The sequence below is a fragment of the Cricetulus griseus genome, chromosome 7 (assembly GCF_003668045.3).
Source record: "Cricetulus griseus strain 17A/GY chromosome 7, alternate assembly CriGri-PICRH-1.0, whole genome shotgun sequence".
Taxonomy (NCBI): Eukaryota; Metazoa; Chordata; class Mammalia; order Rodentia; family Cricetidae; genus Cricetulus; species Cricetulus griseus.
In genome coordinates this window covers 26,988,582-27,004,394 of record NC_048600.1, presented here as the reverse complement: position 1 = coordinate 27,004,394, position 15,813 = coordinate 26,988,582, and the positions used below count along the sequence as shown (strand labels likewise).

The 15,813-nt window shown below is 50.4% G+C and overlaps 1 protein-coding gene across 1 annotated transcript; it reads right to left on the bottom strand.

The window, feature by feature from the left end:
- Positions 1 to 1,306: 1,306 nt before the first annotated feature.
- LOC113836605 (cystin-1) lies at positions 1,307 to 14,205 on the bottom strand. Its single transcript, XM_027424684.2, has 3 exons — positions 13,930 to 14,205; positions 3,397 to 3,449; positions 1,307 to 1,412 (listed from the first exon to the last, which is right to left on the bottom strand). The coding sequence occupies exons 1-3, from the start codon at positions 14,203 to 14,205 to the stop codon at positions 1,307 to 1,309; spliced, it is 435 nt and encodes a 144-aa protein (XP_027280485.1).
- Positions 14,206 to 15,813: the final 1,608 nt, after the last annotated feature.

The following is a 15,813-nucleotide window of genomic DNA, read 5'->3' as shown; positions in this document are numbered from 1 at the left end:
GGCCTCAGCAAAAGCTGCCGCCATTCCCTCATTCTCTACTTGTTTTCTGACACAGCATCTCACTACATAGTCCAGGCTGGTCTTGAATTCACTATGTAGCCTTCAGTTGGCAGTCACCCTCTAGCATTGGCCGGATGACTACTGTAAGCATATGCCACCACTCACTATGAGCCCTTTCTGCCAGCATCCTCACCAGCTGTTCAGGTACTTCCACACACCTGAGCGAGACCCAGGTCCTACAAGGACCCACACAAGCCCCTCCCTATTTCCCATAGGTTCTCTGTGTTTCCCCCTCTGTCCACTGGGAATGTTTGAAAGCTCTTCTGTGACTGCCTTCCACCCCCAGCAAGGAGGAGAAGAGGTCCACACAGCTGTTAGCCAGACTGCCAGCCAAAGGGAAACCGGAGAGCAGTTGTCATGAAGACCTATACAATTCTGCATTCAGCAGGATGGCTAAAGCACAATGGCAACTGGGAGATGCTGGGCTAGAAGGCAGAGCTGCCAGGCTGATAGGGCTTGGAAGGCCTCAAAGAGAGAAACTGATGCCCAGAGGGGGAATCCATGAGAGCTGCATCTCACCACAAGCTCAGTTAATACTGGGATGCCAGAGTGGTCTGTGGCTCCTGGCTCAAACTCTCTTCCTACTACATCCAAGTAGGGCAGGCTGGTGTGCTGTTGGAGGAGCCTCCAGCATGAGGAACGGAGAAGCCGAGGGAAAGTCTGAAATGCAGACCCTCAGTCCTGGCACCTGCAGCTTGCCCTTACCTCTGTGCTGTTAGAAATGCAGTCTCTGGACCCACCTAGACCTACAAGCTCAGGATCTGCCTCCAGCCATATACTCCAGCCCTTTGTGTGCACGTGGAAACTGACATACATAGAGCTAACTATCCATCTGGAGAAATCTTAGTGTGAAGACCAAGAACATTCCTTGGTGGAATCTTCTAGAAGCCTGTGGCACAGATGCCAAGAGGGGTTGACACTTCCCCACCTGGAAAGTGAGTAAGTTGGAAGGACTAACAGTTTAGATTTGAGGGGAACAACACAGTCAGGCGTCCCCTGTGTGAGAGAGAGGAGGCGCCCACACACCTGTGGCCCAAGACCTGCTTGCCCTTAGTCTTGGACTGCCAGGCTGGTGGCAGGACTGTGACCCCGAATCTTTAAAGATCAGTTTGAAAAGATGGCTGTATTCTAGAAATGGTCTCGCACTGTCTGGGACATGGGTTGGGCAAGGTGCTACCCTCTGACTCTAGCCCAGTTCACAGGCCTGCAAGGCCTGGTCAGTGGAGAGCAGGGCTACTCAGACAGCTCAGCGGCAGTACTCCCGCTCAATGCTCGCCATCAGCTCCTCTTCAGAATAATCATAGGAGATGGCCGACTGCCCCTCGGGTCTCTTGTGGCTGCTGCCTGGGGCTCTGTGGGTGAGAAACGCAGACAAGGTTGGGTATCACCTCCAAACTCCCATTTCTTCTAGCAACCACAGTGGTCTTTAAGTGTCCATCCTAACATCTAAACCAAGAACCTCTGCTCTGAAGACACCGGAATCTCTTTCCTACCCAACACATAGACGTGATTATCTTCACTCATATCTGCCTTCATCCTCCCATTTTACCCACCAAGACCTGCAGCCAGCGTGGGACAGGCCAAGGTAGATGCCAGGGTCTATCCAATGTTCTTGGGTGACTTTCCAAGAACAGCAGCCAGGGATATGTACAATTCTCCCAAAGCATGGAGTGAGAGGCCTGGGTACTGCTGCTTGATATCCTAAGGTCTGCCTGCTGCCCCAGTATTTGTCTTTCCCACCGTGTCAGTGGGGCAAAGGGGAACATCCAAATGCTTTGGAGGAGGCAGATCTCAGCTAGCTTTGATGCACAGTAGCTGTATGGCCCTGGATCAGTCGTGTGCCCTGCCCCAGTCTCCATGAGTAAGAAGGAAGGACTGTATCTCAGGACTGAAATACTGCATGTGTCTAAAACAGAGATGGGCACTTAGGAGGGATGGGCACTGAACAGTAAGTGTATGAGAGCTGCCTGCAGCCTTGCAAGCTTAGAACAATGGTAGTGACATCCCTTCTGGCCTGTTCCTGGAGAGTCTCTCCTGACTGCTGTTAGAGGAAAAGGAATGCAAATAAGGGCCTCAGCAGACCTTAGAACAGGCCCGGGAGCTGTGTGGGAAGCTGGCTGTCCTGCCCGAATGCCAGTGCATTCTGGAGTCACCTGACAGGAACAAGCCCCTCTCGGTTTAAACCTGACAGTCCCTGGCACTAACAGTTGTGAAAGCTGAAACCTTAAGGGCAGATGGTATCCAAGGTCACTGTAGACTGGCTGCAGACTCCCCCATACTCTGTCTGCTCCCACTAGGCATGCTGACATTCCTGCAGGTGGGACAGCAGAGAGGAAGGGGCGGGAGAGACGTGGAACAGCAGAGGAGGCTGACAGCAGCTCCATGGTCCCTGTGCTCTATCGGACTAGAAGCACTGACAGTCTTTTGTGTGTGTGTGTGTGTGTGTGTGTGTGTGTGTGTGTGTGTGTGTGTGTGTGTGTTACATGTACTTAATTGTGTGAGTGTGTACACATGTGTTTGGCACTTGTGCCTCCATGGCACACAATAGAGTTTGAAGCACAACTTGCAGGTGTTGTGTCCTCTCCTTCTGTCATGGTTTCTGGAGATTTAACTCAGGTGATCAGACTTGGTGGCAAGTGCCTTTACCTGCTGAGCCCTCTTGCTGCCTCAACCATTTTATCTCTGTACTGGGCAGTCATCCTATGGCATTGCATGCACCAGGGAAGCACTCTACCACTGGACTCTATTCCTGGCCCCCAAAGGCTCTGGGCCACTACTTGCAGGCTTTGGGGTGGGTGTTTTGTTTGTTTGTTTGGGACAGGGTCTCACTATGTAGCCCTGGCTAGCCGGGAACTCCTGCGTCTACCTCTGCCTCCCTAGTACTGGGATTGGAAGCTGAGCTACCGTCCTGGCAACACCAAGTATGAAACTTGCAGGAGTTTTAAGTACAGGAGTTTTCCTGATGACTGTTTGGAGCTTGTGGTTATTGTCACCATCTAGGCTGTGAAGTCCTTACAGCGAAGGACAGTCTTTACAGATAAAACCCCTGGGTATAGCAGGCAGGACACCTGAGTGTTTCTGAATGAACCTGAAGGGTCCGGGATGACCACAGAGAAGCCAGGTCATGACCACATAGAGGAGGAAGCTCAGAGCTGCTGTGAGTGAATGGGCTGCTACCACCTCCCTTGGCCCCCTTTGAGAGCTCAACTCTATGTGAGCCTCACTGACCTGTGGGATGGTGGGGATGGTGGGGACAGTAGGGCCTAGAGAGCTTTGAGGTGGCTAACACTGAAGCACTGTGGGCTTGTGGAGGACATGTACCCACCCCATACTTACTCAGAGGCACAGCTGTCTTCCGAGTTGTCCTTAGTCTTCTTTTCTGGGGACACCTTGAGCAGGAGGAGAGGAAGAGGCATAAAAATTTGCCAACAGTATAGTTGATCAACGCTCTAGCTTTGTGGGAGAGACAGCAGCCACCAGCCATGTTTAACCCAGGGGCTGTAAACACTGGAATGGGGGAAGGTTCTCTCTGACTCTGGAGACCCAGTTCCCCATTTTACAGTCAAGAAAACTGAGGCTGTGAGAGCAACTTATAAAACTCATAAATAGGTGAATAAAAAGAGGAAATAGCAGGGCTGAGGGCAGATCTCTTGCCTCCCAACTATTCCCTCTTATTAGGTCACTCTGTCCCTTTCCTCCAGACACCAGTGTCCAGTGCTACGTAGCATGAGACCATCCTTCCTAGTTCAACTTTCGAGATTATGTCGCCCTGCGTCAAGAGCCTTGAGCCCTCCCTTGTTCAAGTGTGCATCAAATATCCATGTTTAACCTGGACACATGCCTATAATCCCAGTATTTGGGAAGCTGAGGCAGGAGGATTGCTCTCAGTTTAAAGCCAGCCTAGGCTTGAGTGAGAACTCGTTTCAAAGTCTCAAAGTATACATATGCATGTTTATTTAAACAACTAAAACAATTACTATTTTTAAAAAGAAGTGTGAACAGGCCCGGTGTTGATGGTGCACGCCTTTAATCCCAGCACTCGGGAGGCAGAGGCAGGCAGATCTCTTTAATCACAGCACTCTGTGAGTTCGAGGCCAGCCTGGTCTCCGGAGCAAGTGCCAGGATAGGCTCCAAAGCTACACAGAGAAACCTTGTCTCGAAAAACCAAAAAAAAATGCTTATAAGTAGCCTAGCCTGCCAGGTGTTGGTAGCAAATGCCTTTTATCCCAACACTCCGGAAGCAGAGGCAGGAGGATCACTTGAGTTCGAGGCCACCCTGTTCTACAGAGTGAGTTCCAAAACAGGCTCCAAAACTACACAGAGAAACCCTGTCTGGAAAAAACAAAAACAAACAAACAAAAAAAAAGAGAGAAAGAAAGGAAGAAAGAAAATTAGTAGCCTAGCCTAAAGCATTTTGTTATTGCAGTTTGAAGGGACAGTGATACGAAGATAAGGAAAACAAAAACTGTAAAAGCTTCTAGGACAAAAAGCTCGGGTAAAGACTGGTCACCTCGAGTCAAGATGAGACAGGTGGCAGTAGGCTGCTCAGTGACAACTGCAGACCATAGTCAGAATGCCCCAGGGGTGTGGGAGAGCCCTTTTGAATTCATAATTTTAATTCTAGAATCATCAGAATAAACTCAAATTTTTTTCAGACATTTAGTTTATCAACTGTTGCCTGTTCTGGGGGAAAGTCTCTCTCTCTCTCTCTCTCTCTCTCTCTCTCTCTCTCTCTCTCTCTCTCTTTCTCTGTCTGTCTGTCTCTCTCTCTGTGTGTGTGTGTGTGTGTGTGTGTAGGTAGGGGTGTGTGCATATGTGATATATGTACACATCCATGTGCAGGGCAGGGCAGGGCAGGCTGAAGTTAAGTGTATTCCTCCATCGCTCCACATTCTGTTGTTTTGCTTTGGTTTCTAGCCCAGAGAACAAAGATTAGCTGAACTGGCTGGCCAGTGAGCTCCAGGGATCCCTTTCTTAATCTCCAGAGCACTGGGGTTACAGGTGCCCACCACCATACCTGGATTTTACCTGGGTGCCGGGAACCTGAACTCAGGTCCTCATGTTTACACAGCAGACACTTTACCCACTGAGCCATCTTCCCAGCTCCCAGGAAAGATATTTGAATTTTTGTTTTGTTTTGTTTTAAGCTCGATATTGGTGGAGAGATTGCTCAGTAGTTGTGCCAGCTAGCTGTTCTTGGCTGTCAATCCGGCTACATCTAGAATGAACTACAATCCAGAAATGGAGGGCACACCTGTGAGATACTGTTTTGCCTGGTTTGAAGTGGGGGCATCTGCTTCTAGTCTGGACCTTTGAGGTAGGAAGACACATTGCCTTTGATCCATATCAAGGCAGGAAGACACTTAGTCTGGCCACAGCTTCTGCTGGAAGCATATATAAGGAAATGGATGAAGGAAGCCTTTGCTCTTTGCCTGCTTGCTCTAGCCTTGCTAACAAGCCCGTTCCTTCACTGGTGCTAGAACCTGCTGTCGAATTCCAGTATCTGCTGAAAACCAGCTGAGACATCCAGCCTAGTGGGCTGAGTGACTTCTAGATTCTTGGACTTTCCGTTCATAGTCCATCATTGTTGGATTAGTTGGACCATAGCCTATAAGTGACTCTAATAAATCCCCTTTCTTTATATATAGAGATCCATCCTCTGGGTTCTGCTACTCCAGAGAGCCTTAATACAGTGGTTAAGAGTAAGTATTTGCCGTGCCTACAGAGTGCCTGCGTTTGGTTATGGCATCTCCATATCAGCTCAGAACTTCCTGTAACTCCAGCCCCAGGGGATCCAGTGCTGTCTTCTGGCTTCCACAGGCACCTGCATTCATGCTGTGCATATAAAACACACAGGCACATATACTTACAAATATGTAATTAGTGTCACACACTGGTAATCCCAGCACTCAGGAAGTTGAGACAGGGGGATCAGGCGTTCAAAGCTGTCTTCAGCTACAAAGGGAATTTAGGGCCAGCCTGAGCTATGTAAGACCCTGTCTTAAATACCAAAAAAAAAAAAAAAAAAAAAAAAAAAAAAAAAAAAAACAACAACAAAAAAAAAAACACCAAGAAAATAAGGCCGGGCGTTGGTGGCGCACGCCTTTAATCCCAGCACTTGGGAGGCAGAGGCAGGAGGATCTCTGTGAGTTCGAGCCTGGTCTCCAGAGCAAGTGCCAGGATAGGCTCCAAAGCTACACAGAGAAACCTTGTCTCGAAAAACAAAACAAAACAAAACAAAAAAAAAAAGAAAGAAAAAGAAAATAAGTCACTTTACCTGTGGTAAAAATATATATTACCAACCCGAAGGTGGTGGTTGGTTTAATTTGGGGGGTTGTTTGTTTGTTTGCTTGTTTTACCATGACACTTGAACACATGATAGAAAAGCATTAAGGGACCTACAGTACCTACCTAATCCACCAGCTGGCAGATTTCAAGATTTTGCCAGGTAGGCTCCACTCTTCACCACCAGAGGGCACTAGTCTTCCAGCATGGTGGTCAGTGTTAGTGGCCTCATAGGAAGCGTTCTTTGTGGAAGCCCCAGCCCTCTATAACTACCGCCAGACCCCAATAGCAAGCGAGGCACATAAGACTCCATTCCTGACCCTAATAGGACTGGGACCACCATGGAGGGATCAAGGCCATCTGTGCCCCCCACCCCTAGGAACTAACTGCACATCTGGCTTTTGAAACTCTTACTGTTGCTATAATCTCCCAGGATCCTGCCCCTAAAATCTGAGAGAAGGATCTTCCTTTCTATTTTCTTTCCATTTTAAAATTGTTTCTATTCAGAATCTCATTATGTAGCCCTGGTTGGGTGCAACTCCCATGTAGACCAGGCTAGCCTCCAACTCACAGAAATCTGCCTACCTCTACTGCCCAGCACCATCATGGCCTGGCTTTGAAAGAAACGAAGTGGGTTCCCACCTCTGGGTTTCCTGGTGGAATGTCCTGCCCTTTTTTCAAGGGCTGGCCTCCTGTAGTGCTCCCTTGGTCATCTGATGCACTGCAGACGCTTCTGGCTGAGGCTTCTCCACTCCTTGATGATGCTCAGCTCCTTGGTGCTGTCTTTCCTGTGGGGCATTCCTTCCCCAGAGCCTCCTTGTTGCAGCGTGGACTCCTCCTTGTTGCAGCGTGGACTCCTCCTTGTTGCAGCGTGGACTCCCCCTTGTTGCAGTGTGGACTCCCTCCTTGTTGCAGTGTGGAGTCCTCCTTGTTGCCGTGTGGACTCCTCCTTGTTGCAGAGTGGACTCCCTCCTTGTTGCAGTGTGGAGTCCTCCTTGTTTCAGTGTAGACTCCTCCTTGTTGCAGTGTGACTCCCTCCTTGTTGCAGTGTGGACTCCTCCTTGTTACAGCATGCCCTCCCTCCTTGTTGCAGTGTGGACTTCCTCCTTGTTGCATTGTGACTCCCTCCTTGTTGCAGTGTGGAGTCCTCCTTGTTGCAGTGTGGGCTCCTCCTTGTTGCAGTGTGGACTCCCTCCTTGTTGCATTGTGACTCCCTCCTTGTTGCAGTGTGGAGTCCTCCTTGTTGCAGTGTGGACCCCTCCTTGTTGCAGTGTAGACTCCTCCTTGTTGCAGTGTGACTCCCTCCTTGTTGCAGTGTGGACTCCTCCTTGTTACAGCATGCCCTCCCTCCTTGTTGCAGTGTGGACTTCCTCCTTGTTGCAGTGTGACTCCCTCCTTGTTGCAGTGTGGAGTCCTCCTTGTTGCAGTGTGGACTCCTCCTTGTTGCAGTGTGGACTCCTCCTTGTTGCAGTGTGGACTCCCTCCTTGTTGCATTGTGACTCCCTCCTTGTTGCAGTGTGGACTCCCTCCTTGTTGCAGTGTTGAGTCCTCCTTGTTGCAGTGTAGACTCCTCCTTGTTGCAGTGTGACTCCCTCCTTGTTGCAGTGTGGACTCCTCCTTGTTACAGCATGCCCTCCCTCCTTGTTGCAGTGTGGACTCCTCCTTGTTGCAGTGTGGGCTCCTCCTTGTTGCAGTGTGACTCCCTCCTTGTTGCAGTGTGACTCCCTCCTTGTTGCAGTGTGGAGTCCTCCTTGTTGCAGTGTGGACCCCTCCTTGTTGCAGTGTAGACTCCTCCTTGTTGCAGTGTGACTCCCTCCTTGTTGCAGTGTGGACTCCTCCTTGTTACAGCATGCCCTCCCTCCTTGTTGCAGTGTGGACTTCCTCCTTGTTGCATTGTGACTCCCTCCTTGTTGCAGTGTGGAGTCCTCCTTGTTGCAGTGTGGACTCCTCCTTGTTGCAGTGTGGACTCCTCCTGTTGCAGTGTGGACTCCTCCTTGTTGCAGTGTGGACTCCCTCCTTGTTGCATTGTGACTCCCTCCTTGTTGCAGTGTGGACTCCTCCTTGTTGCAGTGTGGACTCCTCCTTGTTGCAGTGTAGACTCCTCCTTGTTGCAGTGTGACTCCCTCCTTGTTGCAGTGTGGACTCCTCCTTGTTACAGCATGCCTCCCTCCTTGTTGCAGTGTGGACTTCCTCCTTGTTGCATTGTGACTCCCTCCTTGTTGCAGTGTGGAGTCCTCCTTGTTGCAGTGTGGCCTCCTCCTTGTTGCATTGTGACTCCCTCCTTGTTGCATTGTGACTCCCTCCTTGTTGCAGTGTGGACTCCTCCTTGTTACAGCATGCCTCCCTCCTTGTTGCAATGTGGACTTCCTCCTTGTTGCATTGTGACTCCCTCCTTGTTGCAGTGTGGACTCCTCCTTGTTGCAGTGTGGACTCCTCCTTGTTGCAATGTGGACTCCCTCCTTGTTGCATTGTGACTCCCTCCTTGTTGCAGCGTGGACTTCCTCCTTGTTGCAGCATGCCCTCCCTCCTTGTTGCAGTATGGAGTCCCTCCTTGTTGCAGTGTGGACCCCCCTCTTTGTTGCAGCATGCCCTCCCTCCTTGTTGCAGCGTGGACTCCCTCCTTATTGCAGCGTGGACTCCCTCCTTGTTGCAGCGTGGACTCTCTCCTTGTTGCAGTGTGGACCCCCCTCTTTGTTGCAGCATGCCCTCCCTCCTTGTTGCAGTGTGGAGTCCCTCCTTGTTGCAGTGTGGACCCCCCTCCTTGTTGCAGCGTGGACTCCTCCTTGTTACAGCATGCCTCCCTCCTTGTTGCAGCGTGGACTCCCTCCTTATTGCAGCGTGGACTCCCTCCTTGTTGCAGCATGGACTCCCTCCTTGTTGCAGCGTGGACTCCCTCCTTGTTGCAGTGTAGACCCTCCTCTTTGTTGCAGCGTGGACTCCCTCCTTGTTGCAGAGTGGACTCCCTCCTTGTTGCAGCGTGGACTCCCTCCTTGTTGCAGTGTGGACTCCCTCCTTGTTGCAGAGTGGATTCCCTCCTTGTTGCAGTGTGGACTCCCTCCTTGTTGCAGTGTAGACCCTCCTCTTTGTTGCAGCATGGACTCCCTCCTTGTTGCGGCGTGGACTCCCTCCTTGTTGCAGTGTAGACCCTCCTCTTTGTTGCAGCATGGACTCCCTCCTTCCCAGCATTGTCTGAGTCAGCCCTATGCTTCACTCTCTTTGATGTTCAATCATAACACCACTTCATGCTATTTATGGGTGTGGTCTTTGATCTAGCCTTGAGTGCAGACACACTGGTACTGTCTAGGAGTTCTTTGTTTTGTTTGTTTGTTTGTTTGTTTTTTCTGTGAGTCCAGCATCTTTAAGTCCTTCTGGTAAGGCTACTCTGCAGCTGTGAGCTCCTTTCTATTGTTTCTTCACCTTCATTTCCACAGCAGTGCAAGCCATGACCACAATAGTGCAAGACATGATCATAGCAGTGCAAACCATGTATACTCTATAAGTGACAGCAATGTTCTTCATAGCTTCCCTAGGCTACCACTGGTGTGTGTGTGTGTGTGTGTGTGTGTGTGTGTGTGTATGAGAGAGAGAGAGAGAGAGAGAGAGAGAGAGAGAGAGAGAGAGAGAGAGAACTGAGTTACTACCCCAGTACTAGAAGCACTGAATAGATGGTTTTGGTACTGTACCAAATTCTTCTCTAAAAATACCCTCAAACGTCACCAGTGCAACCCACTCTGGGACTGAGATGGTTCAGTGACCCAGTAACCTAGCAGAGCCCTATCTATGAACCTCCCCACCATGGCACTGCCACAAACAGTTGAAAAAGTGGGAAGACACTACAGTTCCCTGCCCCACCCTCCATGGATGAATCCGTGTATTAGATGGCTCATTTTACCCAGGAAGAGACCACTGATTGACAAGGCACTGCTGTGCTCTTTAAAATTACCAAACAACTTAAAAACAAACAAACAAACAAACACCAATTCAAATCCATAGATTTACTCAGCTTTCCCATTCTGCAGAGTTAGAAGTTTCAGATCCCCAACTGATACAAGATCTACTGACTCTGGGAAAGGATTTTGCCTTGGGCACTTCATGTGGCCATGAAATTAAAAATTAATCCAAAATGGTAACAGGAGAGGGGGTTGCGTCCATTACTTACAGGACAAGAATTTGATAGGCCATCTCACATCCTGTCCCTTAAATATGTAAGGATACATGAGGGAAAAAAATCTGTTTATGAGATGGTTTAAGTAGGACAATTCAAAATAGCCATAAATACACATAAACAAGGTAGTTAATAACATTATCCTTACCTTTAATTTTTCTTATTACCCTCAATTTGACAAAACCAAAACAAATAAATCCAGCCTCAAAAATTGCCTAACTAACTAGGCATGGTGGCACACACCTGTAATCCCGGCACTTGTTTGATCTTGTACTCCATAAATAGCTACAACCATTGTGTCTTTAAAAAATAAATAAAAAATGTGGGTGAATGTGGAAAGAATTAACACATGACTGGGACTTAAGTACTCACTAAAATATTAGCTAAAACTGTATCTTTTGTTTTTATTTTTATTTTTTAATTATTTGTGCCTCTGTGTGGATTTGAGCAGGAGTGCAGTGCTCTCAGAGACCAGAAGGGGGCATCAGATCCCCTGAAGGGACTTAACAGGGAGCTGTGAGCTGCCTGATATAGGTGGTAGGAACTAAACTCAGGTCCTCTGCAATAGCAGGAAAACCTCAGAATGACTGAGCCATCCCTCCAGCCCTCTAGAACTATTTTAAAAATAAAGTTCAGTATAACACGATATTCAGAGTGATGATTCAGGGATAATGTCTCCAAAGCACCCGAGTGAACAGCAGTTACAATTTTTCTGTTTTCTTCCTTTCTGGTGGAGTGAAGGAACAGACTCAGGCCTTACGAATGCTAGGCAAGCTCTTTACTGTGGAGCTACAGCCTCAGCCCATTGGCTGCAGTGTTTAAATGAAGGCCCTTAAGTATAAGGATGGTCATTGCCAGGCAATGGTGGCACATGCTTTTAATTCCAGCACTCGAGAGGCAGAGGCAGCTGAATCTCTGTGAGTTCATAGCCAGCCTGGTCTACAACATGAGTTCTAGGGCAGGGAAACCCTGTCTCAAAAAAACAAAAACAAAAACAAACAAACAAAAAGATGGCCATTTAATTTTGATTTTCTCTTAGAAAAACAAAACAAAAAACTCCTAAGTGTTATAAGGTTTTGAATATAAGGAAACAATTTCTTCTTTCCTAATAAAAGAATAGGAATAGTGTGTTCGTGCCCCATCAGAGGGTCCCTTTTGCTTGGACATTCTCTCAAACATTTTGAAGGAAGGGCACCTTCCACGGCTTGTTCTTGAACTTGCAATTCTTTCTGTCTCAGTGGGAAGTCACTAATCCAGAGTGCTGTAAGAGGTGCAGCTGCTGAGGGAATCAGTTGCAGATGTGAGCAAGCCACACAGCACAGGAGCTGGGTTCCAAGCTCTATCATGTGCAGTGTTTTAGAAGCAGGGGCCACGCTTCCTAATTTTTGTCTCCCGGGACCTGAATGCTCTCCTAGGACCCTAGGATTCATCATTAGTTTGAGAAACATTCATGGCACAGGGGAAACATCTGAGGCACACTGTCCCCACAGTTTCTTTTTTCTTTTCTTTTCTTTTCTTTTCTTTTTTTTTTTTCTCAAGACAGGTTGTTCTGTGTAAACCTGGGCTATCCTAGACCTCACTCTGTAGACCAGTCTGGCCTCAAACTCACAGAGATCCACCTGCCTCTGCCTCCCGAGTGCTGGGATTAAGACGTGCACCATCACCATCCGGTACACTATTTCTTGAACCTACCTTACCTCCCCCATTTCTCTCTCTCTCTCTCTCTCTCTCTCTCTCTCTCTCTCTCTCTCTCTCCTCTCTCCTTCCTCTTCTCTCCCTCCCTTCCCTCCCCCCCGCCATACTGCTTGGGTCCAGGATCTGATCAGCCAGTTGGACAGCCAGAGTAACCCTGGTGGATCATGGTGTCCCAGCTTTCTTCTGTCTAACTCACCCTTCTCTGCTGTAGAGCCATCTGACCAAAACACAAAAACCATGCTCCCTTCAGCCTTCAAATACTCACTTCCTTCTCAGTAGAGTCTACTGATGTAACAAGACATACATGCTGAAGACCCCTGCAGCTACCCTAAGCATGCCACCACCATCAGGGTCCACAGATCCCCTCCCCGCTTGCTCTCTGCTCTTTCCTTTGACTGACTACTTCAGACTCCAGTCAGTCTGCCCTTGGAGCATGCCTGCCACTACCTCCTGTGGACTCGTCAGACTGAAGTCTCAGTACTGCATTCTATTCTTGATCTATTTTTGGATCGTTCCTCCACCCCCATCGCAGGCAGTGCTCTGGGCACCTGTCTTTGTCCCTGTTACCTAAAGCAGCAAGCCCCACTTACCAGGGCTGTAGGTGCCCCGGAGATCCTGTCTCTATGACTGTTCTTCCAGCTGACACCCAGCAAGATAGAGGAAAAATCCATCCATTTCCAAACTTTTTTGTGAAGTTCCCTAAGCATTTGAGAATGACACTGAAAATTTGTTTCCTTGCTATGTCAAAATCTCCCCAACTGTTGGTTCTTTGTTGGTGTTACATAACTGTAGGCTGATGTAGTCTTAGAGGAATCCCATTATATAATTCAGTCCTCCTCACTACAGCTCACTTGTCCTGTTGTAAACCTCCACAGGGCAGTGGGGAGGAGGCATGTGGGACAGAGCCCTGTTCCCGGTGGGGCTAAGCTGTCTTCCCACCATTCCAGTGGCCTTTCCGTGGTGATGGTAGCCTAGCCCAAGAAGACATTCCCTCCGCCTTTGCAGCCCGCAGAGAAGCCTCCGGCTAAGGATACTGCCCTTGGCCTCCTCTTCCAGCCAGGAGTCACTAAGACGGTTCTGAATTTTAGCTCTATAGCAGCAAAGATGTGCCAAACTAGAGCGCTGGTTTTTCATTGTTTTTCTAGAACAGCGGGGGTGTTATTACAAGTGTTCAGCAAGAGAGGATAAGGAAGCCGAAAGAGTCAGCGCATCTTAAAAATAGCTTGCAATATGGGAATTGCAAGCCAAAGATCCGGACGCGTCCGACGCGGCAGGGCGTTTTCGAACCACTGTTTGGCAGGTGGTGCACACACTTATCGCCTTCTCCCACTGTGTCCCCTGATGGCCAAGGGAGGCCCTTGCTGGTCAATTCCCACCTGAGCTGCAAGGATGCTGCAGCTGGATTGCATGCAGCCCCTCTGGGAAGGCAAGGCAAGCCCTGGACCAGAAGGAAGTTCTAGGTGTCTCTGCCAACTGCTGTTTGTACTTGGTCCTTTAAGGCTGCCTCTGTGAGTCACCCCGAAATAGAGACAGTAGCGGGCACCCACCGAGGAGGCAGAGTGAGACTATGCAGGGGTAAGGAAGGGGCACAAGGCCCTAGGACGGACTGGGGTGGGGGGGGAGCACACTGGGTTAGCTGGGGATAGAGAAGGGAGGGAGACTTGGGTGGGAGGACACTGGAACTGCAGAATGATGTGTCTGGAGGGACAGGCGCCCACACTCACCGCGGGTGGGAGCCGGGCGGGGCCCCGTGGGGTCGGCTCTTGGGGCCCCCAGGCCTCCGACTCGGCCAGCAACTGGTCCAGCAGGCGCAGGGTCTCCTCCCGGCCGCTGGGGGGCGTCGCGGGGAGGGGGTCGCGGCCGGTCTCCTGTGTCGCGGCCGTCGGGGCCTGGTCAGTCGTGCCGCCCTCAGAGGTTGCCTCTCCCGGGCCCGCCTGGCGCCTGTCTGGGCTGCGCCGCCGCCTCGGGATCCGGCCGCTCCGACTGCTGCCGCTGCCCATGGCTCGCACCCAGCCTGGAGCGCGCAGCCGGGGAGCCGGGATGGACTGGGGCGGGAGCACGGCGGGCGGGACGGGGCGGGGGATCAGGGAGGGGGATTCCTGGAGGACCGAGGAGGGGTGTGCGATGGAGGGATGGGCGAGGGGGAGTCACGGAGGATGGGGGGCCATGGGAGATGAGCGGGAGGAGTCGTGGGGAACGCGGGGATGGGAGCGATTGAGGAAAATGAGGAAGGTGATCCTGGGGGGGGGCGGTAAGAGGGATGAGGAGGTGGGGGTGACAGTCCAAGAGACCCCCAGCAGATAGGAGGACCGGGATAGGGTTGTACTGGGAGGCGAACAGGGTGAGGTTTGTATGGGTGAGCGCCGGGTGAGTAGACTAGTGGGAGGGAAATAGGAGTGTGGGGATCATCTTGGAGAAGTTTCGGGGAGCCTCTGGTGCATGGGTGGAAGTAGTTCTGGGGGCAAAAGGAACAAGAGACCGGCTGAAGGGAGCTGGGGACAAAAGACAGGAATACTTTCACCAGAGCTGAATGCCAGGGGAAGGGGGTGGTGCGTCAGGGGTCAGGGTTGGAGAGTAGTGCAGGGAGAGGGAGTCGCTGGGGACTCAAGGTAGAGGTCTGAGGCAAAGTGGGCGGGGGACAGAGACGAAAAGGAGAAGCAGGGATATGAGGGAGAGAGAATGTCCAGGAGAGGTAAGAGCTTCGGGGTGGCCAGCGGGTTGAGAGGCATGCACTAGGTTCTTGGGCGAGGCACACTAGAGAGGCGTGTCCCTGGAACAAGACTCTCTGGCCTTGGAGCTAAGACTCTGGGGTGGGCGTGTGAACTTGGGAGGGAAGGCTGCACAGGAACCTGGGGCGGTTGGATTGTGGGAAGGCTAGACTCCTGGGCAGAACAGGATGAACTTGGAGATTGAAAGGTCATCACCCCTCTCTGGCCTTCTGGGGGGGGGAGGGGGGCTTTAGTCGGTTCACTGCAGGCTCTGGCTTCTTTAGTCTCAGTGGTGTAGGTCTGGATCCTGAAACTGTTACCACTCAAGGCTCCTACAGGCCTGGGGTGACCCTAGATTTGTGCTTTTTGTTTTGTTTTGTTTCTGGCCATCATGGAACTCACTCTGTAGATCAGGCTGGGCTTGAACTCAGAGATCCTTCTGCAGGAGGATCTCCTGACTCTGCAGGCTGTTTGAGGTGGTGGAGAGAGCATATTGGTCACTTAGCCTGACTTATATAGATCCCAGAAGAGCAGGCAGGTTATTTGACCTCTTGGAGCCTCAGAGTGGAAGTAGGGCCATGGAAATATTTTAGTGAATGTAGTAAACAGCCATTCGGTGGCCTCCTCATGTTTAGACTGCCCCAGCTCAGGCAATCAGACCTCAGACCGCACAGGAGGGAATGGGACCCTCCCTACTAGAACCAAGATACACACCCACCAGCCATCTGCCCCTCCGTTCTTTATACAGCCCCTTCCCTTAACACCCCCCTCCCGTCAGAGACTCAGAGTGTGCAAGCAGAACTCTGGAAAATACCCCCAAATAGTTATCACCTTAGGGAAACAAAAGATATTTAAATGAAGAATAAAAAGAAAACAATGCACCCTCCCCAACAAAAGAGG

Bases quoted from the DNA above. Each gene is read 5' to 3' on its own strand.
- LOC113836605 (XM_027424684.2), bottom strand. From the start codon at position 14,205: ATGGGCAGCGGCAGCAGTCGGAGCGGCCGGATCCCGAGGCGGCGGCGC. The intron at 3,450-13,929 runs GTGAGTGTGGGC...CTCCTGCTCAAG, and splicing joins CCGCCCGGCTCCCACCCGCG to GTGTCCCCAGAAAAGAAGAC. The intron at 1,413-3,396 runs GTAAGTATGGGG...TCTCACCCACAG, and splicing joins GAAGACAGCTGTGCCTCTGA to AGCCCCAGGCAGCAGCCACA.